This window comes from Dermochelys coriacea, chromosome 3 (assembly GCF_009764565.3).
Source record: "Dermochelys coriacea isolate rDerCor1 chromosome 3, rDerCor1.pri.v4, whole genome shotgun sequence".
NCBI classification, from domain to species: domain Eukaryota; kingdom Metazoa; phylum Chordata; order Testudines; family Dermochelyidae; genus Dermochelys; species Dermochelys coriacea.
The window spans coordinates 196,794,349-196,822,088 of record NC_050070.1 but is presented as its reverse complement, the minus strand read 5'-3'; the positions used below and the strand labels follow the sequence as shown (position 1 = coordinate 196,822,088).

The window sequence follows — 27,740 nt, the reverse complement described above, 5'->3', positions numbered from 1 at the left end:
GACTTTTTGTGTCCTTGACTGCAACTGGTGCTGGTTGCTTATGGGAAGAAGTCCCAAAGGTCTGGAAATGTCCAGAGTCTGTCCCTGTAAGCTCCTCCCTGATTTAGAACAATTCTCAGAATTGTACTTAACATATGTAACAGTTCCAAATGTTTTGTAGCTGAGGGCATAGCCAAAACACACATACAAATGTACCTTCCTGGACTTTACCTTCCTTACGAAAGGCAGTAATTTTGACAGGAATATAGTTTAACTAGAACATGCAGTGTCATACATATTCATATGTTCTTGAATAATTTTTTTTAAAAGTTCCTATTAATCATGTGGATATTTTATTTTCTGTTACTGTTTTTCATTAAATTACTGTTGGGCCATGGAAAAACAATAAAGGGACCCATTGCAGAGGAGAAAATTTGCTATTGTGAAGATGACCCATCATTTTGTTTATTATCAGAAAGCCTGTTTGGGGTAATGTGAGTTATAAATTCAGCTACTGACCTTAAAAGTGAGTATTGGACAGTTTGGGAAACTAGTTTTGCTCTGATGTCCATGATAAAGCTGATAACATAACTCAATATGAATAAGTAACATTTAAATTAAAATGTGACTATTTAGATTTTTGGGTCAGATTCAGAGCTGTGCTTCATACTTCACCACTGGCACAAAGCAGCCCAAAAAGTTGGCATGGTTAGCCATAATAGGATCTTCTCAGTAAAGTCAACTACATCACCAGAAAGAAAAGGAGTACTTGTGGCACCTTAGAGACTAACAAATTTATTTGAGCATAAGCTTTCGTGAGCTACAGCTCACTTCATCGGATGCCTTCATCAGAGCTGTAGCTCACGAAAGCTTATGCTCAAATAAATTTGTTAGTCTCTAAGGTGCCACAAGTCCTCCTTTTCTTTTTGCGAATACAGACTAACACAGCTGCTACTCTGAAATCTGTCATTACAGCACCAGAGATCTTCTGGTGATGTAGTTGACATTAGGGATCCCACATGATCCCTTCCTCTGCGGCCAATGTAGGGGTGACCCCAGGGGAAAGGGACATGGGGATGCTGCAGCCATGGACCTGTTAATCCCTGGCTGCCCTAATTTATGTCTGGGGATAGGGCCAATACAGAGCTGTCTTGGGATTCTGGGAGCACAAAGGTGGTTTAAAGCTGCTTTTGCCAACTCCTGACTTGCTCTGCATGCTCCTCAGTTGCAGCTAGGATCTAGGCCCCTATTTGCATAGTTAATAATAGCTGCTCCCAGCCTTCCAAATAGATCACTTTTGGTTTTTTTCATTTTCCAAACATTCACAGGTTATAAAGTTGTCAGTCTCAAATCAACACTTTGAAATTAAATAAATAATTTGTAAGAAATACCTATTACTGTGTGTTAAAACTCTCCACACTGAGCAGAGAAAAGGAGACTAATTTGCAGGTGCTTTTAACTTCTGTGGGCTTGGTGAAATATGAACCTAAAAGCAATGAGGAAATGGAAAATGTTAATAAATAATGATGCTTGAAACACAACTGCTGAACAACCACTGGATCCATTGCATTTATTCCACTGGAGAGAGATGGCCTGTGTGAGTCTGGAGAGAAAAATATTGGCCAAAGCTACACATTAGGAATTAGCTGGACCCTGTGTAACTTTAAGAAGATAAATTTAAGGTCTGGCAAATCTGCTTCTCCTAATGTACAGCGTGGGGGCAACTTTAGCATCAAATCAGCACAAAGGACTACTCAAAACTGCATTTATGGGGGTCCCGTGATATCTCAGCAATTCCTGGGCTGATCCAATATCCACGTCAGCCATGGTACACTATGCTAAGAAAACTCATTGCCAATGAAGATCCTCTTTCCAGGATGGGGCAATATGGGGAAGAAACTCAGTGCCAAATCACACCGTTGGGCAGCTTGGATTCTCATAAATTATAAGCCCTGCCTAGGAAAAAAAAAAAAAAAAAGGAGAGTGAGGAGGAAAGGAATGGAGAATACTGTACTGGTATGTAAGTGGAAGTCAGGAAGGTCAGCAATAAAGATAAAATTAGCAATCCAATACTCACCATCAAATGTACTTTCTCTATAGTTGGCTCCTCTTATAGCAAAGTCATTCTCCACCCCCAAAACTCCTTATCTATGAGGGAAATCCTACTACTACCTCCGTGGCCATAGATGATCTCTTGTCAGTCCAGCTGGTGATTGTGGGGACTCCCTATAGTGCAACTGTACACAGGAAAAGGTCAAGGAGAGTCATGGTAGAGGAGTGGGGTCAGGACAGGAAGATTTACTAGTTATATAGATTCCTGTAGAATTCCACCCTGCAAGTTAGTGGATGCAATAAGAAGAGCCTGCAAAGACTAGTGCAGTCATAAGGATTCAACAGCTTCCATGGAGCAACTCTGTAGCTGTTTCAGGACTTGGCTTGTGGGGGCTCCTCCCCTCCCATCTCCCTACATATCTGTTCAATATCTGGCCTGGCTACATAGGTGGTTGACTAGTAGGCTTCGGACTTGCTGCTATAGAGTTTCATACAGTGTAGATAAGTTTTCTATATAAAATTGTGCAGCACACTGAAAAGTGAATGTTTGGAGACAACATAAAATGAACTGAATTTAATGTTAAATAACAGAAGACATATTGTGCTGATTATTCATTTTCCTATTTATCAAATGTTTCCATTTTTTAACCTACCTGAAATATATAGTGAATTTCCAGTCATTTGCACCAGAGCATTTTAGAAAGTAGGAGAATTGGCTGCAGAATTTAGGTCAAGCTTGATACAGAACAGTTGGAGCCTTGACTACAGCTGGTAATGCAATTTAAACCGGGCAGTGCATTGAAACAATTCAGGACTTGAATCCAACTTTTCTGTGAACAGACTCTCATAAAATGTAAAAAAGAAAAGGAGTATGAAGTGAGCTGTAGCTCACGAAAGCTTATGCTCAAATAAATTTGTTAGTCTCTAAGGTGCCACAAGTACTCCTGTTCTTTTTTGCGTATACAGACTAACATGGCTGCTACTCTGAAACCTATAAAATGTAAAGACACCCTAAGTGTTCTATTGCATATGATTCTTGCAGAGATGGTAAGCTAATGTTTTGAAACTTGATGGAACTCTGCAGTATTGCCAATCCCCAACATTTAAAAAATGATGAGTCAGGCCTCCAAAAATCATGAGCTTGACTTGAAAAAAATAACAAAAAAAAAAAAAGTTTTGCATACTTTTTATTTGCCTTCTGGTTTCTGGGCTTTTAGAGCACACACATAGGTCACATTTTCAAGCTTTTCTGCACAATCTTAAACTTACTTTTTGTTTTTGTTAAAAAGTGAGATTCTCACATAATGACTTATCTCCAGGACCTTGGGCTTTAAGTAAAATATCAAGTATCACAAGACTTGCAACAGGTTTCAGAGTAGCAGCCGTGTTAGTCTGTATTCGCAAAAAGAAAAGGAGTACTTGTGGCACCTTAGAGAATAACAAATTTATTAGAGCATAAGCTTTCGTGAGCTACAGCTCACTTCATCGGATGCGTCCGATGAAGTGAGCTGTAGCTCACGACAGCTTATGCTCTAATAAATTTGTTAGTCTCTAAGGTGCCACAAGTACTCCTTTTCTTTTTGCGAAGACTTGCAATAAAATCAGGAAAGTCAACCAAGCTGGCAGCATGAAAATTAAACTGACCTGAGGTGCTGGACTTGCTATATTCAATTCTGCATCCCAGTTTACCTACCCTGCTTTTAAATCAATCCAATTAAAACCAGAACAAGCCCCTACTGGAGATGCGCTTAAACTGGTTTAACCCTCACTTAAATCACTTGAGCTTAATTCCACACAAGCTAAAGTGATTGCAGGAATAAACCAGTTTAAGCAGGCAAGCCCTTCAGTAGGCAGCACCAAAGCAAAGCAAAGCTACTGCATCCCACTAGCAACTGCTTTCAAAGATGATGGTACTTTGCAAACCACAAGGGCTCCAAATAAGTGCTGTAACTGTCTGGCATCCCTGCTGTGAAGTGGTAGGAAGCATTAATTTTAAATTCTGCCCAGCGTTTGCATGATGGAGCCTAACCCCCTAGTGGGTGTGGGGGGGGGGCAGGGTCGGTGTGAGGGAGCTTTCCCTTCCCAATGAAGGGGGGGCAGGGAAAGGTCCATCTCAGGGAGTGTCCCCCGCAGTGGGGAATGGAGGTTCCCCGCCCCCCGTGAGGGAGAGAGGCCGTGGGCAGGGTCTCTGTGAGGGAAACCTCCCCCCCCAGTGATGGGGTCCCCGGGTCCCTGTGAGGGAGTGGGGGGCCCAGGGCAGGGTCCGTGTGGGGGAGGATCCCCCCAGTGAGAGAGGGGAGCCTGGGGTGGGGTCCGTGTGGGGGAGGGTCCCCCCAGTGAGAGAGGGAGGCCTGGGACGGGGTCTGTGTGAGGGGGGGTCCCCCCAGTGAGGGGGGGGTCTGGGGCGGGGTCCGTGTGAGGGAGGATCCCCCAGGGAGAGGGGGCCCGGGGCGGGGTCCGTGTGGGGGAATCTTCCCCCTTCCCCCCAGTGGGCGAGATGGGGACAGGTCTGTCAGGGAAGGAATCTGCGTTTCGCCCCCCACCCCAGACGAGCACCACGCTCGCTCGCTCGCTCGTGTCACTTCCCCCTCCCCCAGAGTGACAACTCCCCCCACGCCGCCTCCCTCCCTGAATCCACCCGACACCTGGGAGACACCAACCAATCGCTGGATATCGTTCGTTCATTGACAACGTCATTCACCAATCGCCAGGCTCCGCAAAAAAAAACAACCCCGCCCTCCAGCACAGCAGCCAATCAGAGGGCGAGACAGGATCCCCTCCTCCTCGTGCAAGGTCCTCGTCTCTGCCTACTGAATGATCGACGTCGGTCCTCAGCCAATTGTCTTTCGCGCTGTCGGGCAGGCTCACGCCCCTGCCAATGGCGTCCCCAGAGCAGTGAGGTGGGAGGGGGACAAGTTAGTGTGAGCGGCGCAGCGCTCCGGGCGGAGGTTGTGGAGTGAGCGGCTGCGGGGAGCCCTGGACTGTTCCTTGTGGGGAGGGGGGACGGGACAGAGGCGCCTGGAGCGGCTTGTGCCCCGCTGGGCCAGGTGGCCCCCGGAGGAATGGACCGGCCCCCGCTGCCGCGCCTGTAATGGGCAGCGGCGCTAGCCCCGCGCCAGCCTGGCCGGGATTAGCCGTGTGAGGAGCCGCGGGAAGGTAGGTAGAGGGGGGTGGGGGCAGGGCTCCTGGCTGCTCGTGCCGCCTGGGTTACCCGGGATCCCGCTGGATCCTGCCCCCTTCAGCCCTGGCTGGCGGCCCCAGGCGGCTTCATCCCGGGCTCCGGTCCTGCCCCCAGCTGGGCCAGCTGCTTTGCCGGGGACTGGCGCTAGCAGCTCATCAGTAGCAGTGACACATGGCTGGGGAGGCAAGGAGGACCGCGCTCAGCATGGAGAGCTCCCTCCCCGCCCCCAGGTCCCCCCCCCCGCGCCATTTCATCCGTCTCCCCACCAACCCCCTGCATATTTCATCCCATCCTATCTCCCCCCAACCCTTCCTCCCCCGCCCCCGTTTCATCCCTCTCCCACCTAGGGCATCAGCCTTTCCGCCTGTTACAGGCCAGAGATTTCACCCCCACACCTAGCAGCTCCCCTGCCCAGGAGCAGGGGATTTAACCACGCCTTGCATGCCTCTGCCCTTTTCCTAGAGATGATGCATGTTCCTCTGTTTCTTATTTCTCTGGGCAGGAGGGAGAGGCGTTTCAGTGCAGTGAGGGAGATGGGGATCCTAGGCAGCCCTGGCTCAGGAAATATCCTTGTCTCCTCTTTCCCTTAGCGTGAACATTTACAGCATCAACACCCTCTTGCATACACTCCCCTGGGGAGAGGAGTGGGGGGAGGAAACAACTGTTACACCTTTTGTCATCAGCTGGAAGACAAAGAACTTGTCTTTGCTTCCCGTCTGTCCCTCCCTGTGGTTGCATATTGGCAACACCTCAGCTGCTCTCTGCATTGCTTCCAGGAGATGCTTCATAAGGCTTTAGGATGGCCCTGACCTGTGCTTTTTTGTTGATGGTGCTGATAAAAGATTTGGTTCCAGATGGACTTTGCATTCTTGAAATTGCTGCTGCATTTTTATTCTTTTTTATTTATTTGTTTGTTTGGGGGATGGGGTGTGTGTGTGTGTGTGTTGTGGTTCGCTATGGATGAAAGGTACAAAGTTCCGTACAATTTCAACATCATAGTGTGTAACACATTAACCACTGTTTCTTCCCCTTTCTGCTTTGTTTTCCAGTCTGGCAGTCTGCAGATCACCCATCATATGAGAAGGAATGATGACTCCATGAGGGAACTTGTTTTCAATCACTCATTTGCCCAGTCATGTCTCATGATGCTCCCAGCCAATAGTGTGCCATTCACCTAGACTGGGATTTACCCTGTGAAAAGGAGAGATAGAACATGAGTCCTAAACATCACCGCAAGGTCTTTCTTGTGCATCATTTTTGGTGTATTTATATGTAGAGCCCTGAGCATTGGGTACATGCACTGTTAAACCTGCTTTGCTAGATCCAAGAACTGCAGCTGTGTGTTGGACTCTGATATTTTCTCATCGTCATGGCTTCAGTTTGGAAGAGACTGCAACGTGTTGGGAAACATGCATCCAAGTTCCAGTTTGTGGCCTCTTACCAGGAGCTGATGGTCGAGTGCACCAAGAAATGGTAAGAAGTGTCAGCTGTTGAAGTGGTCAAGTGAGTTGCTGATGCTGGAGCATGGCCGTTGCCTGTTCCACTGTGGTTTCCCTTCTTTAGTGCAGAAGCTGCTAGGTGGGGTGCAGATCTCTCTCTTAACAAGTGCTTTCCACCCCTATCGGGTTAATTATTGCACTCTAATTTGATCATTTTAGGTGGTTGCAGCAGTATTAGACCATGCACTTATTAGATATAAGGCTGCTAAAAATCAAAGTTCAGATTTTTTTTTTTTTAAAGGAAACTTTTTTCCAAATGTCACCCCAAGTCTCAGAGATGGGTATGATAAGCCAACTGTAACATCAAAGGGATACACGGATTTGACACATTTTTCAAGACCAATAGTATATCTTATTTTATTCTGGATAGATATGACTTTTCTTGCCTAAAGACTTCTTTCCCCTTTCATCTTTTGGATGGGAAGAGTGAGGACACAGAGCCTTGGGAATTATTTTGAGTTATTTGCTTAGTCAGACAAGAATTTCATGCTGTAATGGCCCAGTGGAACATATTTAGAGCTGGCTAGACTGCAGCAAGCAATTAACTGTATGGGTCTGTTCCAGTCCACCTCTCGCCTTATGCAAAGTAGACTCCTAGAGCTGAGGGGATTTTTTTGTCCTGTTTTGCATGACCAGGATCTAGGTCTTGTTTTCGGTGTTTTTTCTTTTACTATACAAAGACAAAAAAATCACATTATAATACATTATACTAAAACTGAAGTTATATATTAGTAGTTCAGGAGGGCTTGCATTATTTTTCATGTTCATAACGGACTCAATTCTGTAATGGCAGTGGGAAGTGAGCGTACTTGGAAACTTGCAAAACAGCACTGTAAATCATCTGTAACAAACTTAAAACTTAGTTTCTATCACTTGGCTTTTCTTCTTGTTGGCCAGCTTGGCACTAGCATTGGATGCTTTTAGTAGTTATGAGTAATTGCTTCTGCTAAGTTAAATTGTTAGAAATATCAATCCAACATACTTGAATCATCATATTACCCCATCTTAAAGGGGCACTGTCAAATTAAAAATCACTTTTAAAAGCGTTCTCTGCGCTTTTGATATTAACTCTATTTCAGTTTTAATAATCTTTACAATCTAGAAAATCTAATTTTAATATTTTTTTTAAGGCCAGAAGAAATCAATATGATCAACTAGTTTGATCTCCTGTATAGAACAGGCTATAGAATCTGATCCAGTAATTACTGTATCAAGCCTATTTTACCACTTGTGCTTCTGTTACTTTTTTACATTAGTTTAGCTTTGTTGTCCAAGCTAAATGCAGTCAGTTTGACATAGCTTAATTCATGTGGGTAGGGTCACTGGTTTACACTCCACATAGGTGTAAATCGGGGCAGTCAGTAGGCAGGCTGCAGACCAAATCCAGACTGCCAGACGCTTTTGAATGGACTGCTAAATCTTATTGTCATTATTGTTGTTGCAGTGTGAAAAATGTTTCTCTGGAATATAGACCTTGACTATACCTTGATCAAGAAATCTGGACCTTGACCAAAAAAAAAGACTACCCTGGTGTAAATGTTTATAGGATCTGGGCCCATATTGGTAACCAGGATAACCACACTGTTGTGAAAAGTTTCAGAGATGAGTCTTTTAACAAATAAAACAAACCCACCCTATACAATCACTTGATTTGTAGACTCCTCTACACTCTTTAAAAAAGAGGAAACCGTCTTAAGACAAAAATGTTCTATAAGCATGAAAGTTAAAATTAAATGTTTCTTCCACAAATGGAAATTCTGTACAAAACACAGGAATGATAAAAATATTTTTATAACATTTTAAGTACAGCTTTTGCTGCCTCTGAAATAGACGCTAATTTCTGTGTGCTGGTGAGCAACACTGTCCTTTTTTTAAGCTTGCATCTGAGTTTATGGCTGGGTGTAAAGAGCAGAATTGGCGTAAGTGACAACAAAACATGAGAAACTAACTGCCTCTGCCCTGCCTCTTTTTGAAGTCAGGCCTAATGTGTATATGATGCGGCATTGGAGCAACAGGGCTACAGTATATTTTTGTAGGTCCATGCTGTAAGTGCTCTTTGATGGGAAATGTAGTAAACACTAAGTCTTATTTTAATGTATTGGCACTCCAACAATAGAGGTTCTGTAAGAAAATAATGATCCATTCATATTTTAAAATAAATGACAATGCAGTCATAAACACAACCAAAGCAAAATATGGCTGGGAGAAAAGATTGCCGCTGAACTCAACAGGAAGAATGCTTATTTACAATTTGAAGATAAGAAGAAATAATCTTTTGTTGTTTTAACTCATCAAAAATGGATTTATCTTGTGAATTTCATTGTTTTGTAATTGGTCAGTTGCACTGTGCAACATTAGATGTATTCTTGCAAAGTTCTAATACCTTCATTTTGGTTTTGAGTAAATTTTTGTTTTTTGTTTTTCTTGTATTGATCTGAATTTTCATGTGGTGGTCTGAATACACTTGTTCCTCAAGCTGATAGCTATGCTGTTTATGTAGGAGGTCACAAACACTCTTGTGTTACTGCTTTACTCTTTAATTGGATTTTTTCTAGGTAAACAGCACATGTCCAGCATAGTGAAGGGATTTTCAGTCTTGATTTTCCTGGTCTAAGTAAAAAGAAAAGGAGTACTTGTGGCACCTTAGAGACTAACAAATTTATTAGAGCATAAGCTTTCGTGAGCTACAAAAGCTTATGCTCTAATAAATTTGTTTGTCTCTAAGGTGCCACAAGTACTCCTTTTTCTTTTTGCGAATACAGACTAACACGGCTGCTACTATGAAAACTGGTCTAAGTAGTTTTTGCTGCTATTAATGATTATAGATGGCTACTTCCAGAGATATCATTGGTCACTTTATTTAATTGTGATGGTACATTTTAAAGATGTTAGCACTTCATTATAAAATCTTATTTTCAGGTGTTTAACTGAACAAACCTGGTTTTTCTGAGCTCAAATATGGCATTGCAAATTCCCACTGAAGCATTTAAGAGTTATGGCTGTTCAGTACCTCTGAAAATCAGGTCACTAATTTAGATTCCCTATATTTAAAAAAAAAAAAAATGGCCTGGGTCTTTAATGTGGATTTGTGACTCTAGATACCTCAAAAATTTGATCTTTTTACATCAATCACATGAGTTTAGTGCGTATAAAAGGGCTGGCTTGATAGCCCCGGCTTCTGCCCTAAAACAGGTGGGGGAAGTACATGCTTTGCAGCCTTGCTAATGGACTTCAGCCTTAACCTGGATGAAGTACATATAGTAGGGAGGGGATAGCTTATCCTCTGTTCATTCAGTCCTTGGCCCAGCTTCTGAGTCTATCTAGTACAAATGGTGGTGGTGTGGACACTTAGTCAGTGGGAATTGGACTGAAAACCACCAAACTCATGTTCGTATAGGCCCCTTGAACAGCCATCGGTTGCACTATCTGGGTTGCCAGAGCAAAAGTTGTTCTCTATCTGAAACATTAATGTATTTAGTATCTGTGGAGGGAGTAATTTGGTGACTCTTAGATTGCATGTCTAGCTCAGTCAGTCTCGATGGAAGAATCCAACAAACCAAACTCCTCTGTAAATGTGTGATTGCTTTAAGCATCTGGAAATGCACTTGTGTCGGCCGCAGTGTATAAGAAATGAAATTGCTGATATCCCCTTAGACTGTGAGCTCTCTGTGGCAAGGACTGTCTTTATTTTGCTCATTTATATGTTGCCTAGCAAATATAGGTCCTAACTAGGCCCAAAGATTCTACCACTAATATATAAATAAATAAGCTTCTACTGAGATAGGCCTGAATCTTAGAGTTGACTTTAAACCTGTTGCTAAGCTCCTTATGTATTGTTTCTTATCAGATGCTTCTAATACCAAGAGGCAACACATTCACTGTTAAGAACATTGAGATTATGACAAGAAATAAGTGACCATAGAGCTGTAACTAAGCATTTTAGCACCTGGGGCGAGCAAGTGTATTTGCACCACTTAGAGGTGATGCAGGGGGACCTTGCAGGGTCAAACGCCTCCCCAGATTTCTGCCTTCCATTTAGCGTGGAGCATTTCAAACTATGGGGTGTGCTTGCCCAGGTACACCTGTCAATTTGCTCCCTCTCACTCATCCCATTATCTGGTCCAGGAGTAGCAAATTGTGATAGGGCATCAACCATCCATCACAAATTTGCTACCCCTAGACCAGAGGGTGACAAAGGTGAGAGGCAGAAAATTGTGACACGTGGTTAATACGTACCCATAGTGCACCACACTCTGAATCAGTACAAGCGCTCTTGGTGAGAACACTTGCCACGGACACAAGGAGACAAGTAGGCATGCACACCAGTGGCATACAGCTGCGGTGACTGTATGCTGACATAACTTGAGTTAGCATAAGTTTGTAGTATAGATATGGCTCTGGATATATGAATTGTTTGGGAGAGGTAACAGCAAAAGTCGGAGGTGAGATCAGGATTCACTCAGGGGTTTAGACTCCTACTTTTGTGGATCTGGGCCTTCTGCACCCTAATGGCTCAGGAACAAAAAAACACATAAAGGAAACAGTATCACTGATTTTATTTTAAATAAAATAAATAAATAAAATTTCATGACGTGGGGGTGTATACCTCATGATTTGTGAATTCTTGTGGTCGTCAAGCAATCATGGACCTATAACTGAGTTTGAAAAAGAATTAGGTAAGTTCTTAGAGGGCAGGTCTATCAATGGCTATTAGCCAAGATGGTCAGGGTAAAACCCCATGCTCTAGGTGTCCGTATCCCTAGCCTCTGATTGCCAGAATCTGGGAGTGGATGACAGGATCACTCAATGACTGCCTGTTCTATTAATTCCCTCTGAAGCACCGGGCATTGACCACTATTGAAGGACAGGATACTGGGCTTGATGGACCATTACTGACCCAGTACGGCCATTCTTGCGTTCAGTAAAACTTACAGGAGATTTTTGCCTTTGAGAAGGATTTAATATGAGATAGTATACTGCCCTTAGTGACTATATTGTTCTAAACACAAGCAGTGATATGCGAAAAAGCTCTAAGAGCGGATTGAGAAGCAAAGTAAAGGTGAGAGAGGCAATCTCCATTGCTGGAACAAGTGAAAATGAAGAAGTTTTGACACCAGGCTAGGAAATAGTCAGATTGGAAATCACATAGTCCTACAGAATAAACTTGTACTAGAAAAAGAAAAAAATGTAGAATTAAAAATTCCAAATTAAAAAACCCAGTAAAAACACAGATGTCATAACTAAAAATACTAGCAACTATTTGATTATAAATATTTTCAATGAATATTTGCTATTAAAATCTAAACTAAATAGCACAATGATATCCGTCTTCACAATGTTGATAAAAGTTATAAAAATAACATTTTAAAAAGTAAACAACTAGAAGGAGCAAAAGTGTATTTAAAATGGATTACAACAAAGGGAGTGCAGGTCAGGGAATTACAGCAGCAGATAAAACAGATTTGTGAACTGCTAGACTTTATGCAGACATATTAAACTGATAAGGGATTCTTTTAAATACTCAAAATGTGTGATACTGTGTGTGTGTGTGAGAGAGAGAGAGAAATATTTCATGGAATCAAGTCTCCTGCAGCACCTCCATATGTTATATCTGGTAGAGAAGAGCTGCCATGTCTAGGCACTGGGATGCCTGTGCCTTGAAAAACAGAGCCCTGGGACTGTTCTGAGGGAGGGGAAATAAAAAAATCTCTCTGCCCCTACCCTATTTTTGCAAACACTGCAGGTGTCTCACCCTGTCAGGGTAACTGTTACCCCTCTTCCCCTCCCTGTTCCAGGGTTTTGCCTTTTGCCACCCTCTGGCAGTGCCTCATCCATGGGTTTAACCCCCCCCCCGCACCTCCAATTTTGCCTCTGGACCCCTTCAGCAGATGTTACTGAGCATGCTCTGTCCGTGTGTGCATGCTCGATAGGAGCCAACCAGTGCACGCGGCAGGCTGCCACGGTCCTAGCATTGGGGAGAGCCTGCGAAGGGCTGGGGGGGGAACGCTGAGCACCCTGGGATCTGGCCGACACTGCTGTGCCTGATGCTGCTTGGGCGGGGGAGGGGGAGAATGGCGCTGACGTTCTTAGGACTCATCCTGCGCACTGCCCCATTTCTCTGCCCCCGCCGGCTCTGTGCCCTGGGTGGATGCCCTCCTTGCCCCCACCTTAGTCACAGCACTGAGCGACCTCCGTAAGGGGTGCCAGTTTAGTGGGCTTCTTAATTCACTTCCTTGTGCCTATTCCTTCTGTGTAAAACTCTTTGCTCATATTATGCTTTTTTACTAAACCTTTTAAATTTCTAAAGTGATTCGATTTCTTTTTCAAACTGCCCGCACTGACTAAAGGCTTAATTTTCTTTTGACAAATGTCTAACTCTTTTTGGATCAAATAGAGGTATTCTAGAGTAGTCCCTGCATCTTAAAAATATCTTTCTCTCTTGGAAATGAAGCAATACTTGAATATTTTTCATCTGTTTTTCTCCTCCATGGTAGTTTCATAACTGGATGCTGCAAGAATTTAAGATTTGGTATTTAATGAGCATGGGAGAGATTCTTCAGGCTTTTTGAGATTCCACAGTTCACTCTAGTCAGTTTGCCTTCTGGTCTCTGCTTTCCAACAAGCTCCTGAGCGCTGAAGGAAAGAACTGGAATTTACTGGCTGTTGCAGAAATAGAGATTGTTTGCTCCGAGCCTGATCCTGTCAAGTGAAAGAAAGTGCTCAGTGCCTTGCAGGACTGGGCCCACAGGGGAGAGTCTCATGAGCGTATGGGTGTGATTGTTCAGTAAGGATAATTGTGTGGCAACAGAACCACTAACCCAGGAACCTATCCTTGCAATGAAGCCCGTTGCCAACTCTGTCTGCATATTTGGACAGTCTCTACGTAAAAGAATAAATGGACACAAATCAGACGTCATGAATTATAACATTCAAAAATTAGTCGGAGAACACTTCAGTCTCTCCGGTCACTCGATTACAGACCTGAGAGTGGCTATCCTTCAACAAAAAAACTTCAAAAACAGACTCCAACGAGAGACTGCTGAATTGGAATTAATTTGCAAACTGGATACAATTAATTTAGGCTTGAATAGAGAGTGGAAGTGGATGGGTCATTACATAAAGTAAAACTATTTCCCCCTTTTATTTCTCCCCCCCACGCCACCCCCCACTGTTCCTCAGACGTTCTTGTTAACTGCTGGAAATGGCCCACCTTGATTATCACCATAAAAGGTTTTCCTCCTTCCCCCCCTCCCCTTCCTGCTGGTAATAGCTCATCTTAAGTGATCAGTCTCCTTACAGTAAAGGAGTACTTGTGGCACCTTAGAGACTAACAAATTTATTTGAGCGTAAGCTTTCGTGAGCTACAGCTCACTTCATCGGATGCATCCTTACAGTGTGTATGATAAAACCCATTGATTCATGTTCTCTGTGTGTGTATATAAATCTCCCCACTGTATTTTCCACCGAATGCATCCGGTGAAGTGAGCTGTAGCTCACGAAAGCTTATGCTCAAATAAATTTGTTAGTCTCTAAGGTGTCACAAGTACTCCTTTTCTTTGTGTGGCAAGGCAAGGTCAATTTGCAATTTTACAGCCGGAGTTTTTAAAGTCTTTACATTTTAGTGTAGCCACTTCCCCTTTTGAGTCACTGCTTGCATGGAAAAAGCTTAGCTCTACCCCTCTCCCTTCACAAGTTAAGGTTTTATTCTCTCAAATCAATTCTTCTACTCTTTGTATTTGCATTCAGCTTCCCTGATTCCCATATTGAAAATTGTCCCTAGCTCTAAAAGCAATTAACTTTCTCCCAAAGTCAGTTTTTAACCCTCATCAACTCTCAAATCAAAATTAGTTCTCCACCAACAACCACAATCAGCTTTTACAAATCAATTTCCCCCTCCTCCAACAAATCAAAATGAATTCCTTCTCAACAGTCAAAATCAATTCTCAGCCCTCACACTCTGAGCTACCCACTTTCCCCCAAAATCAAAATCTGTAGAGCCCTGCAAATCTGCAGATATCTGCTTTTTATCTACATTCGTGGACCATTTTTGTGGATTGGATGTGGATACAAATTTTATATCTGCACAGGGCTCTAAAAATCTGTTCCTCCTTCTCATCTGAAACTCGGTTCTCCTTTCTTTCTTGTCCCTGCTCCCAAGTGTGTAGCTGTTGGGCTCCCTGATTGCTTCCCGCCAAACCCCTTTCCAGTCGCTAGCTCCTTAATGCTTATATCTTTCATAAAATGTTATGGCTAGATTACTTTATTTCCACAGTGCATTCTCTCTTTTTGCATGTATTGTGATATTTGGTGCAGTTCTTCAAGCCGTAGTCCCTGAAGTCATGATATATACAGGTTTCAGAGTAGCAGCCGTGTTAGTCTGTATTCGCAAAAAGAAAAGCAGTACTTGTGGCACCTTAGAGACTAACAAATTTATTAGAGCATAAGCTTTCGAAGTGAGCTGTAGCTCACGAAAGCTTATGCTCTAATGATGTATACAGTTTTTTTTTAAAAAAAATTTAAATAGAAGCTTGAAGGGAAAAACTTGAAAATATTAATCCAGAGGCTATGACAGTGGGAGGCAAATAAAAATAACCTAAAAGCTTGTTTAAAAACGAGTTTGTGATTGAAATTTTTTTTTAAATGTCTTGAATCTTGTGGGCTTGATTCATGATTATTGAATGCTTAGGACTGGCAGTACTGCATTCTTGTCCCACAATCCCACAAAGACTTGCTCTAAGCATTGTGTTTACTGTTACCAGTGAGGCAATTACAGAAATTAAGCACTGTGCCTAATAGTAAGTCTTTGCAGAATTGGGCCTGTAATGAAGTGTTACTGTGTTTCTCTGAGAAACAGAATTCATTCCTGAAATTTCTTGACTTGAATCAGTGCCCTAGGAATAGGAAAAGAATTTGTGCACAAGAAAAATCAGTGGATTATAGCCCAATATAATGGGACAAATCCACTGTAATGGGTCGGTTTTTATTTCAATAAGTCTCTCTTTTGAGTGCGGAGAGAAAGGATGTCTTTTTGACAGGGCCATCCTTAGGATTTATGGGGCCCTACGCGGTATTATTAAACTGATGCTCGTACGATAACGCATTTGGCTCTGGGAATACGGCCCATGCCTCCTGCCTAGTAAGGAGACTGCTGGGCGCGCTGGGTGTGTGGGAGCCGACCTGCTCTTACCTGCTGTCCCGATCATCTGTGTGGACTCTGTGGGTGGGTGCTCCAGTGTGCTTTTCACTGTTCAGGAACTCCTGTTTTGTTTTATTTATTTATTTATTTTATTTGTAAAAGCGTCTCCCTGTCTGTTCTTAAGAGTCTGTGAAGTCGTCTTCTTTGGATACCTAGTGACTAAGTTTGTGTGCATCTTCCTCTCCGTGATGATGGAGTAGAATTCCAGCAGGCTATTGCGCTACCGTGGAACAGCATCAAGGTTTTCTGTCTACCCGTGACTATGTTCTGTAGCCCTCTGTAGGAGACTAGAAATTCTGCAGCTGTTCACATTCTATTTTTAAAAATGGAGGTTTTCAATAAATGTGCAAATAACTAATATGATGAATACAGCAGACCCTGTTTTATGCTTTCCTAGCATTTTCAGTCTTCAACGTAAGACACTTCTGTATTAACAGTGTTTAAAGAAGTTGTCAGGTGGGAAGCTGGAGGTTTTGATAGTTGACTGTTGGCACCTGGGGAGGCACTGCAGAGAGTTCAGGACTGGGGCCCAAGCTAAAATGAGCAGAAATATATATCCAACATCACTGACATCTCGGTTGTCATCTTTAGGATTCCAGGTTCACAACTCCATTGAGTTGAATAAGACATTCACAGACACACCTCTCAGAGTTAGTGTTTCAGGCTGCCGGTAGTCGCATGAAGTCTATTTCTGTTCACATGTTGAAGTTTTCTTTTAACTTTTTGACTTTTCCTTTAACAAACAAAAGAATCTTATTTTCCAGAGCACAACTCTATAGCAAGGGGTGGATTCTACAGCTACTAAATTGTGGGATCTGCAAGGCCCTGAATATTAATAATTTTGGGGATAAACAGGATTATGATTTTATTCTGCATACACATCCAATATGTTGTTGCCATTCTGCGTGAGGTATTTAAAATGACTTAATTTAAGCAGCCAATAAAACATTTCTATGGACTCAGTATTTCTCTTCCTTCTGTATAAAAATTGGTGCCTTTGAAAAATAACTTGTACTTTGTGTTCCATTAGATTACAAGCTATCCTACACTCTCTTCATATAAACTTGGCTGCTCAGTGCCCCAGAATAACACCTATCTTTAATTTGCTCCTGAGCTAATAGTAATTTACTGACACCTGTATAATTATAGCACTCAGATTCTGCCTTACCACTTCATGATAAATAGCAAGGCAGCAATGTACACAATCGGCCTGGGAAAACTTCTTTGCATACCCACTGACTTTAGCATTAAAAAACCCATATTAAAATAAGTAATTAGAGAATCTAGCTTGTTAATACAGTTCACAGTGCAATGTATACTGCTACTCAGTTCACATAATGAACTTCCTTTATTTTGAGTGATGGCTCCTTAAGTAAATTCTGAATCCCTTTGTTTATGAAAATGCATAGGGGGAGATTTAAAATAATAAAGAACTGTCAAAACAGCTTACTGTTCTTTTCAAATAAGGAACTGCACCAGCGAACTGAGAGTTCACTGAGCTAATCTCTGGCCAGTGTAGTTGTAATGTATCAGCAAGGTCCTTAGTCCTGTAACATTTTTCCTATTTGTCATTACTTTAGTCTGCCTCATCACTCCCAACCTCCATAACTCTGGCCATGTTAATCATGTATGCTTTATTTTATTTTGTTCTTGGTTGTGTGGCTATTTGTGGTGGTGGTGGTGGTGGTGGTGGTGGTTAGTAACTGTGGAAAAATGGAATTAGTGTCCTGGCCACTTCTGTAGGTAACCTGGATGTTAGTTGAATAGGGCTATGAAAAATTGACTTTCAGAAGAGCTAAGGGTTAGCTTTGCAAATGCTCACACCCACAAGCGGGGCTGGATTTTTGAAATGTGCTCTGCACTCGACAGTGCCATTACAATGCTTATTGCAAGATGCTCAAAAGAGCTCTGCACCAAGTGAGCTGAAATCTTTTGAAAAATCTGGCCATTTGCTTTGGTGTCTTAATGTGAACTGAAATCTTCTTCAAATTTAGCCCATAGTGGACACAGTACTTGGAACAAATGTCTGTGGGTCAAGCAAGTTAACATAAATGAAAGCGTTTTTTTTCTTTTGTTTCTGCATCAGAACTTTGATCTATAAGGATGCTAAAAAGCGAAAAGGCCTGCCTCTCTCTGTCATTTAGTTTCTAGTTGCACAAAGCCAAGGAGTCTAGTTTTTCATTAGCCATAGTTTGAGGAATACATAGCCTGTTTCCCACTATTAGTAACTTTAGCTCGTAAGGAACACTTCTTATGCTTCTCGTGCAAAAAATAGTTTTTCTTTCGTTCACCAATACACAGTTTAAAGATCTGCTGTGATGGTACTTCCTTTGTCTGTTAATGGCTTTTTGCATTCTCTTGATTAAAATCACTTTTCATCCCTTCAGACAACAGCCTTATTATCTCCAGCATCTGCACGTCTTTTCAGAGTACTATTTTGAAACTGGCTGTGCCATTATTAAAGGTATTTTTATTCCTGTGTACTTTTTGCATATATACATGCTGTTTGAGTTTTCATCAGCATTGAAATGCATCCAAGAATAATCATAAAACCACTGGGTTCAGAAAGCTCTCTTTGTGGCTGGTTTAATCATAGGAGTTGCTGACTGAGAATTGAAGAAATTGGGGATGGTGTTATAAGCAGCCTCAGCATCTATACTTACTGCAAGTCTTGGGAATCTCCTCTATTGTTGGTGCCCTGATGCTTTTTTCAGTCCATGGCAGTAAAACTTTAGTAGGATGAATCCCTGTAAGGAGGGATTATGCCAGCTGCTCCACCACATGGGCCTTTGAGAGAATGGGAGAATATATTATAGAAAGATCTCTTCCAAACTAATACTTTCCACACAACTTCAGCTCAGAAGTAACCTTCCTTTTAAAGCTGAAAATTAAATATATAACATGCATCTTTTCTACTACCCAGTTTCATGAGAGCTGTAAGCAGCCCTTTTTCTTGAGCAAATTAAGCCTGTGTTTTTAATGTTTCATGCCTTCAGTATGATAAGGGCATTTTAATTTTAATATCCTCCATCTTCTGATGTTAGGGTATTTTCTGTTTGCAAAATTAATTTTTTGACCCCTGACTGGGGTATTTTTATATTGGTTTTATATCTTTTTGTGTCGTCTGTATTTTGGAGTGGACAGATTCTAAATCAATTTGTCTTGTGCCCCTGTGCTCCACAGCTGTTAACCAAAGTGTACCTCCCACTGTCAATGCCCCAAGAAGGGCTGCACTACACCAAAGGAGGACAGTAAAGATATGTGTGTTACCTGCTTATTTCGGTTCCTGGGATGCCCTCTCATGGTGGTGCTTGTAGCCTTAGCAGTATTAGTTGCCTCTATGACAGGTTTCAGAGTAGCAGCCATGTTAGTCTGTATTCGCAAAAAGAAAAGGAGTACTTGTGGCACCTTAGAGACTAACAAATTTATTTGAGCATAAGTTTTCGTGAGCTACAGCTCACTTCATCGGATGAAGTGAGCTGTAGCTCATGAAAGCTTATGCTCAAATAAATTTGTTAGTCTCTAAGGTGCCACAAGTATTCCTTTTCTAGTTGCCTCTAATAAATCTAGTAGTGCTGATATGGTTACTAGCACTAAGGACAGCTACACCAGCTTGTCTCATGGGCTTAGCAGGGGGTGTGGGGACAGGAGTATGAGGTCTTGTGCCCAGGGCCCAAGTCTGTACTGAGTAAAGCATTACTTGCCAAAAGTCTATCACCTCCTAGAAAAAATTCTGACTCTTTAAATTCAATAAATTTGTCCTAAAATATTTTTATAGAAGTGGAACAGACATTGTGAAATGCTTCTTCATTTGGCAGTGAATGTCATATGTGGGGCTCTGCCTTGATTCATTGTTAATGGTAAGGTCTGCAAAATTATAGAACATTTTTCCTTGAGTTATTTTAAAGTATAGGAAAACCTGGAAGACTATGTCTATGCTGCATCTGGGACTCTCTCTCCCAGCCTGGGTGTTAGTTCTGCTTGAGCTAGTGCGCTAAAAGTTGCAGTGTAGACATTGTGGCGTGAGCAGCAGTACGGGGTAGCCACCTGAATGTGGACTCAAGATATGGGAACTGTAACTGTACTGGTGTCAGTGACTTACTGTTAGCTCAGGAGAAAATTGAAGATAGTTGTTATCTGGGGGCACTGGGCGGGCAGCCAAGTATATATGAAGGGACAGGAGGTTAGCTTGAAAGCTGGTGGAACACAGAAAGAATGTTACTTTTCAAAGGCACCAATTTTTATACAGAGGGAAGAGAAATACTGAGTTCACACACGTTTTATTGGCTGCTTACCAGGGGGTCAGGTAGGCTTGTATTGAGTGGCTAGCCTGTGCTGCAATGTCCGCACTGCAATTTTTAATGTGCTAACTCAAGCAGAGCTAGCCTGTTTGTATACCTGGACTGGGAGTCATGCTCTCCGCTTCAGTGTAGTCATAAGATAAATTAGGGTGACACATTTATGCTCCATCTTGTGAGAGCTACTAGTGTTCTTAAAAATAATAATGATGACAATAAAAACAAAACCACTACAAAACCCATGGGTCCCAAGAAACAGAAAGCTGTTGTCAACTTGTCAGCCTGGTGGAACAGGATCCCCATTCTCTTCTTTCTTCTGTGCTTTGGAGCACATGGGCAGCCAGAAAGTTTAACTCCTGGAAGGAGTGAGGATAAACTATATGGCTTTCTTCCTTCTGCACCCCACCGCCACTCTCCCATCCTGTAGAAGCCCCTCAGAAGTGCTCAGATTCCCTACTCATTGCAACATTACCCCCACTCCACAGCTTGAACATCCTTTGATGATTGGGAGAGCGAGCCCCTGGCTGCGTGGTTCCTGAGTGAATTATGCTGCCAGGAGTGGCAGATGGAGTAAGGAGCCGAATGGAAGATCCCACTGTCTGCATGGCTGCCTTATGAGCTGGGAAGATGGAAATGGATTTCCTTGCAGGTCTCTGGTACCCCTCCTTCAATCATAGTGTCAGGGATCTGCCATTAAAGAAGAATGAGTATATTGAGATCTCTGCACGCTCATCCCCCTTCTTCCTGTGGGAATTTCAGTAGAAAAGGAGACTATAAGACATAGTTTAAGACAAAGGAAGTGATGATTGCTAGATGAATTAATGTTAGAGGCTGGATGCTTGCACAGTTTTAAGACAATATTAGCTGTTGGAGATACTTATTTCTATATATCACTGACCTGAATGTGAACAATATGTATGGTAAGCAAAAATAAATGTATCAAACATGTAACAGAACTTTCCTGAGAGCAGCTGTGAAGATCCCCAGCATCTTTCTTGTTTTCATCTCTCTTCATCTCAGTGTAACTCTCTTCCTGAGGACCCAGTGCTTATTCAGGCCAAATGCCTTTTGCCTTTTTTTTTTACTTTTAATGGGTGTTTGTCCTGTATTTAAAAAATACAGGAGGTGGCCCTAGATCAGCAGACAGGACTTTCAGTTGGAAGTTAGAAAACTAGCATTGGTCATTGAGAAGTACTAGAGCCAATCCCAATTATGGAGATGTGATCACAGAAGCATTTCTGGGAACTAGAGCAATACAAAGTAGAAAAGGCTATTGCGCTACCAAGGGACGAATCCTGCCCCTGCTTCCCTCATCCCACTGATGTGGTGACTTCTTGGCAGTGGCATTGGTGTTCAGCTGTACAAGCAGAGGATCTTATTTGGGATATTCAGCCCTTGTGCTGCATGGAGCGCCACTCTACAGAAAACGAGGCCGGGGGCAGGATTTGCTGCTCTGCACAGCCTATGGAACTCTGATGGGATTCCATGGCCCAAAGGCAGGATTCCTCTATGCTGAACGAGAACACATCAACCTAATGACTGGCTGTTTGCTGGGGTGTCTGGGTTGCTTCTTAAAGGACCAGTATGAATTACCCAGGCTGTATATTTTATTTATTTCCCTAAACATCCATTGTGTGGTTCAGGAGTTCAGTGATGTCTCTTATAAGAAAGAGAATTCAAGAGATGAGTGAACATTGATTGCCTGTTAAAGGTGACCTTTAATTACAGACCCAACAGAATTGCACCTGACACAGTGAGAAGGGGTCAGCTAGCACATGGGTCTCTTAAGACAGAGTTTCACCATTAGAGTAGACTTCAGTGCAGCTTTCACTGTTCTTGAGTTGTAGACAGAGTGCAAAGTAATTTTTTAAGTATGTGCACATAGCAGTGTTTTTAAAGAATGTATAACTTAAAGAAATGCAGCAGCAATATTGCATACAAGAACATGTCAGTATCTTCTGTACTGTTTCTTTCAGTCCCCCCACTATTGCTCAGAATATGGTTAGAAGATGAATGGTAAATATTTCTAGAGCCAGGGAGCAAGGATGTTTATTGAGCCAAGATGTAGGCCTGCCTCATGGTCAAAGCCAGTGAGTGGGACTGCAGCCAGGGAACATGTCCTGGCTGGGAAATGAACTCGAGCATCGAGGACTGCTTAGAGATTATCTGAGAGGATGGTAGTCCGGGCTGGACAGAGAGAAGTACCAGGAAGCCAGTAACAGTCAGACCTGCTCTGGGTAAATCTCTGCATGGCTGGCTTTAGTTCACTTTCAAGAAGGCAATATGTAAAGCATTTCTTATGAAGCAGAGGGAGCCCATATTCAATCTCAGACTTCCAACTATCAAAGGTAACTCTGGAATACAAACTTTGTTGCATTAAAGTTAAGTCTGTCAAGGGCACTAGCTAAGAAGATTTACTACTGAAAACCACCAGTAAAACAAGAAACCCTGCAAGTATTCACAAGAATGGAGATCACAATCCTATAGGTTATAGGAACGATTGAGACACTGACTTTGTGAATAAGAATTGTCTTGTGGCTAAAGTACTGAACTTGTGTGATCTCTTTCAGTTCATGACTCTGCCCCAATCTTCCTGTGTGATCTTGGGTAAGTCATGTGGTAAGGGACCCACAAAGGTACTTAGGTGCCTAAGTCTTGATTTTAGGCACTGCAATCGACAAAACCTCTGCTCTGTGTAATCTAAACCTGCTTAACTCTCTTGGTGCCTAAGTTTTTGTGGTAAAAGTTCCCTAAGCACCTATGTTTCTGCCTCTAGGTATGCACAGTGATGCCTATCTCTAGACATCTATCTCCCGCTGAAAGAAAGATAGGCACTCCTCTGTGCCGTGTCAGGGCTGATCTGGTAGGAGTGGCATGTGGGGGCTGATCTAGCAGGAGTACTCAGAGGCTGCCTACTTCCACACTAAAGAGCTGAGGGGAGGGAGAGGATGATGACCTCCCTTACAATCTTTATTCTAGTGGCTCGAGCACTCACCCAGGGTGTAGGAGACCAGTGATTCTGGCCTCCCTCCCCCCCCCCCCCGATGAGGAGAGAGGATTTGAATAGGGATCTACCACTTCTTAGGTGAGTGCCCTAAGCACTACACTATGGAATAGTCTGTCCGTCTCCATCAATTTCTGTTGTTGTTCCACTTTAATTAAATAATTGAATAATTAAATATTAATCGGGCCAGAAAGAGAGTTAGAATGAGGATAGCACAGAAGTTGGAACGCTCACCTGAGCAGGGACAGAATTGTTAAAATCCCTTGTCAAATAATTCCTAGAACCTAAAACCAAATATCATTAGAGACAAAGTTGCTGTGTGAACATCGACTAAGCATAACTCTTGTGCCAGAATATGTCCATTATATTAGAATCATAGAATATCAGGGTTGGAAGGGACCTCAGGAGGTCATCTAGTCCAACCCCCTGCTCAAAGCAGGAACAATCCCCAACTAAATCATCCCAGCCAGGGCTTTGTCAAGCCTGACCTTAAAAACCTCTAAGGAAGGAGATTCCACCACCTCCCTAGGTAACCAATTCCAGTGCTTCACCACCCTCCTAGTGAAATAGTGTTTCCTAATATCCAACCTAAACCTCCCCCACTGCAACTTGAGACCATTATTCCTTGTTCTGTCATCTGCTACCACTGAGAACAGTCTAGATCTAGTTAAAACAGGAACAATTCATACTGCACTGAGCCTTCAGATTTGATTTTGCAGAACAAATCATACATACAGTACGTATGTCTCAGGCCTTGGCTTCATACACAAGTTATACTGTTTTACTTTACTGACATAGATAAAGCGGTACAACTGCTCCGCTCCCAGTGTTGATGCAGTAATTCCAGTATAAAGGTGCTTATACTGGTATTTCCCTTCAGGAAGGGGAATAAACTATGCTGGTTTAAGGCAGCTTTATAACTGCGTTCATAGTAGGATTATATTATTTAGGAGTGTGGGTTTTTTTCCATCTAACTGCAGTAGTTTTACTGGTACAAAAACTGTGTCGATCAGGCCTCGGATATCTAAATGTATTTTGTTGAAAAGGGAAACAAAAGACCCAGTCCAATTCCAAAAGATGACCATTATCTTTATGGAAGGTTTTAGATTGGACTCTAAAATAGTAGCATAAATCCAGGGGCAGAGTAAAAGTTGTCTTGATAGGTACTGGCCATTGAGAATGTTGCTGCTTACTGGTCTGTGCATGAATGAAGTGCTAAGGTTAGTGTGGGAATTCTGTATGTAACCTTGGCTTGTGATTTGCATGATTTGTAATATTGGATTTTTTTTCCACAGTGTGCCTAAAAGTACATTACATCTTTTCTTGAATTGCATTTAATACATTTAACTGTAAATTGACAACTTTTGTTTTGGAATACATTGTATATCGCTGTCAGGAAGTTAATGGTCAGATTGATGATAAAGAAGGAATCTAAATCAAAATGTTCCAGTTCTTGCTGTCCTTGAGTAATTCTGTTTGCACTGACTAAAGATAAACCATACTGCTTAAGATTTATTATTTCTGCCTGTAAAATGTAACTAGAAAAAGTATGCTCATTAATAGCAAATGAATTTTCCCAAAACTTCTCCTTTTCATATGTGCTCTTGAAAGGATGATTTTAAAGTACAATTACACTTTTGGGCTTTTTAAATTTGTTTATAACCTTGTAAATAAAATTACAATACCCATGTATAGTTGTCCTCCGTTAAAGCTTTGTTCAATCCAAAATAAGGTCCCTGTTTTGCAAAGCAATCTCTGCAGACAGACCCTTAAACCCGCATGGAGTCCTCTTGATGTCAGTGGGTCTCGGCACACATTTCTTTTCAGACTTTTGTGGCTCATATCGCTTAAGTTCCAAAATGGTTAATGTGAAAAGGTTAATATTCCATAAGAAGTGATATTCCATAAACTCTTTTTTCGGGCATTCGTTGATGACAGTTAATGAATATATACACTTTTACAAGAGATAGAAACCCTATTTTTATATTTAGTTTTATGTGCTATTGATTGTTGTCAAGTGTGGTTTAATCCGGAAAGTGCCCTTATACAAATAACATTGTGGGATTCCCGCTCTCTGTATATTCTCAATGTGACGAAGTTGAACTTTTCTTAATGTTTCCTCTGAATACTGTAGGGGTGCCTCAGTTTCCCCTATGCATTTCATAAATCTCTAGGTCGTGGGATAAGGGGGTGTAATTGTTGCAGAGCAAAGGGTCAGTGTACATAAATAGCCGACACTGTCTCCTGGCAACTGATGGCCTGGGGCCTTCCCCCCCGCAAGGTGATAGCTAAAGGGTTGGAGAACAAAGGAATCAGGTGACCTCCTGGCCCGGAAAAGGGACAAAGCCTAGAGGAGGAGGGATTGGAGGGGGAGTCAGTGGGGGGCTGGCTGGGGACGAGGAGTGAAGTGCAGATGATGTTGTCTGGCTAACTGCCCCCCACAATGGACCTGGCTCAGGAGTCCTGTTCTCTGTACCTACAAGCTCTGTTTTAGACCGTGTTCCTGTCATCTAATAAACCTCTGTTTTACTGGCTGGCTAAGAGTCACGTCTAACTGCAAAGTTGGGGTGCAGGACCCTCTGGCTTCCCCAGGACCCTGGGTGGACTTGCTGGGTGGGTGGACTCGCTGTGGGAAGTGCACGGAAGGGCAGAGGATGCTGAATGCTCCAAGGTCAAACCTAGGAAGGTGGAAGCTGTGTGAGCTTTTTGCCCTGGAAACAGTCTGCTCACGGAGAAGAGACTTTACCAGAGTCCTGACTGGTGTCGTAGGGAGCAGTTCCAGAGCATCGCCCATGGACTCTGTGACACTCTCTAACTTCAATATTGCACTTGTACAGTTTACAAGTTTCCTTTTAATTTTCTTTCACGTTAGGAAACACTGAAAGGCTAACCTGGGATATGAAATCAGAGTTCTTTTGCTGCTAAGTAACAATTCTGTTGATAGTACATAGAGCAAAAGAGAAGCCCGCTTCCACAACTATATTGGCTCCTCACCGCTAAGTTTCATAATAAAACTTATTTTTGTTAAAGTAAATTCTGGCAGGGTCAACTCAACGCCTTCATCCATCCAAAGTAGACTAATAGAGTTCCATGCAGGCTACTCTGTGGAGGTGTTTTAGACAAAACCTTAATAGCCAAGGTTCTGTCTGCTTTCTATGGATATTAGAGAGGAAATATGGTCTAGTGGTAAAAGTCAGGAAATCTGAATTTTACTCTTAGGTTTCCACAAACTTTCCATGAGACTTTGGGCAAGTAACTTAGGGCCATATTTTTAGAAGCTAGCCTCCCTTTTTGTACCCAGATATACAGGCACAAATAAGTCTCTGCACGGTTCTGCACCCAGTTACTTGTTCGCACGTTAATGTTATTTAGATGTAGGAACCTGAATGCAGCTGAGTATCAATTCACAAAAAGGAGTGGGGGCATCATTATGGATAGCTTAGTGAAGACTGTTAGTGAGTGTGCAGTTGTGGTCAAAAGAGGTTAGGTTGCAAAAGGAATAGGATAGAGGATAATACAGAAAATGTATTGTTCTGTATATCAGTGGTTCATCCTCTTCTGGAATACTATGTTCAGTACTGGTCACCCCATCTCCAAAAGGATATTGCAGAATTAGAGGGGGTTCAGAGAGTAATTAGGGGCATGGGATTGTTTATTTTAGAAAAGAGACAAAGAAGGAGGACATGATAAAAGTACATAAAATAATGAACTGTGTGGAGAAGGTACATTGAACATTTCTGTTCTCCCTGTTTCAAGACACAATGGGGGCATTCAGGAGAATGAAAAGGTGGCAAATTGAAAACTAATGAAAGGAAATACTTTATCACACGAGTAACGAGACTATGGAACTCATTGCCAGAGCATATTGCTGAGGTCAAGAACTTGTGCCATGAATTTAGAACCGTCTTACTATGGGCTTGTCTACGTGGTAGATAACAAGACCATACTTTGTCTTGGTAAGAACTTACCCCTATGTTAGGATGTTGGCATGCTGTCTGAAGTTCCCTACAACACACTCAACAACTTAATGGCTACTCTGTTTGACAATTGGTCTAGGTGATGCTTAGAGATTCTCCTGTCATTGAAGAGAGGATTTTCTCAAGAATCATGATGAAACTCCAAAAACTGTGGAGCACAGAACACTGCAGAGTTTCTGTGGAGTAGTAATCAGAGCTTGAAAGGTTTTATATTTTGATTCTGAAATGAATTGTTTGTGCACAAGTTTGCAATAGCAATGCTGGATAATAAGAGAAGTGAGAATACAAGTGTAATTTGTGCCCTACAAATAGGCCGACTGTTCCATTTTTTGAAAAATCATGTAAACAATGGAGTCAGTTGCAAGAAATTAAGTTAGAATGGAAATTCTGTTATAAATAATGTATTGATGTGGAGCAGGGTAGGTGATGTAAAGTGAACTGGAGAAAGTAACATAGACAAATGACTGCATAATCACTCATCTGCAGGTCAGGACCCAAAACAAGATTTGTACTTATGTCTTTTTTTTTTGCTGAGGTGTCATTTATTTAAGAGT

At 42.3% G+C, this 27,740-nt stretch overlaps 1 protein-coding gene and 1 long non-coding RNA gene across 19 annotated transcripts in view; one reads left to right on the top strand and one right to left on the bottom strand.

Annotated features, from left to right (window-relative positions):
- Positions 1 to 4,904: 4,904 nt before the first annotated feature.
- The window catches only part of EHBP1 (EH domain binding protein 1), a 320,670-nt gene continuing 297,834 nt past the window's right edge, over positions 4,905 to 27,740 (top strand). For 6 of the 18 annotated variants that reach the window (XM_038394210.2, XM_038394216.2, XM_043512051.1 and 3 more), the window contains exons 1-2: positions 4,937 to 5,187; positions 6,262 to 6,685. In XM_038394210.2, the coding sequence (XP_038250138.1) occupies positions 6,582 to 6,685 (104 nt within the window). In that variant the 5' untranslated portion in view covers positions 4,937 to 5,187; positions 6,262 to 6,581. Of the gene's footprint in view, positions 5,188 to 6,261; positions 6,686 to 27,740 lie in introns of all 18 variants that reach the window. The other 12 variants (XM_038394218.2, XM_038394219.2, XM_043512052.1 and 9 more) reach the window with 5 other exon arrangements.
- The window catches only part of LOC122459573, a 31,411-nt gene continuing 18,939 nt past the window's right edge, over positions 15,269 to 27,740 (bottom strand). Inside the window, exons 2-3 of the long non-coding RNA XR_006280359.1 lie at positions 18,571 to 18,694; positions 15,269 to 16,640 (exon numbers count right to left, since the gene is read on the bottom strand). This is a non-coding gene — a long non-coding RNA (uncharacterized LOC122459573). The remainder of the gene's footprint in view (positions 16,641 to 18,570; positions 18,695 to 27,740) is intronic.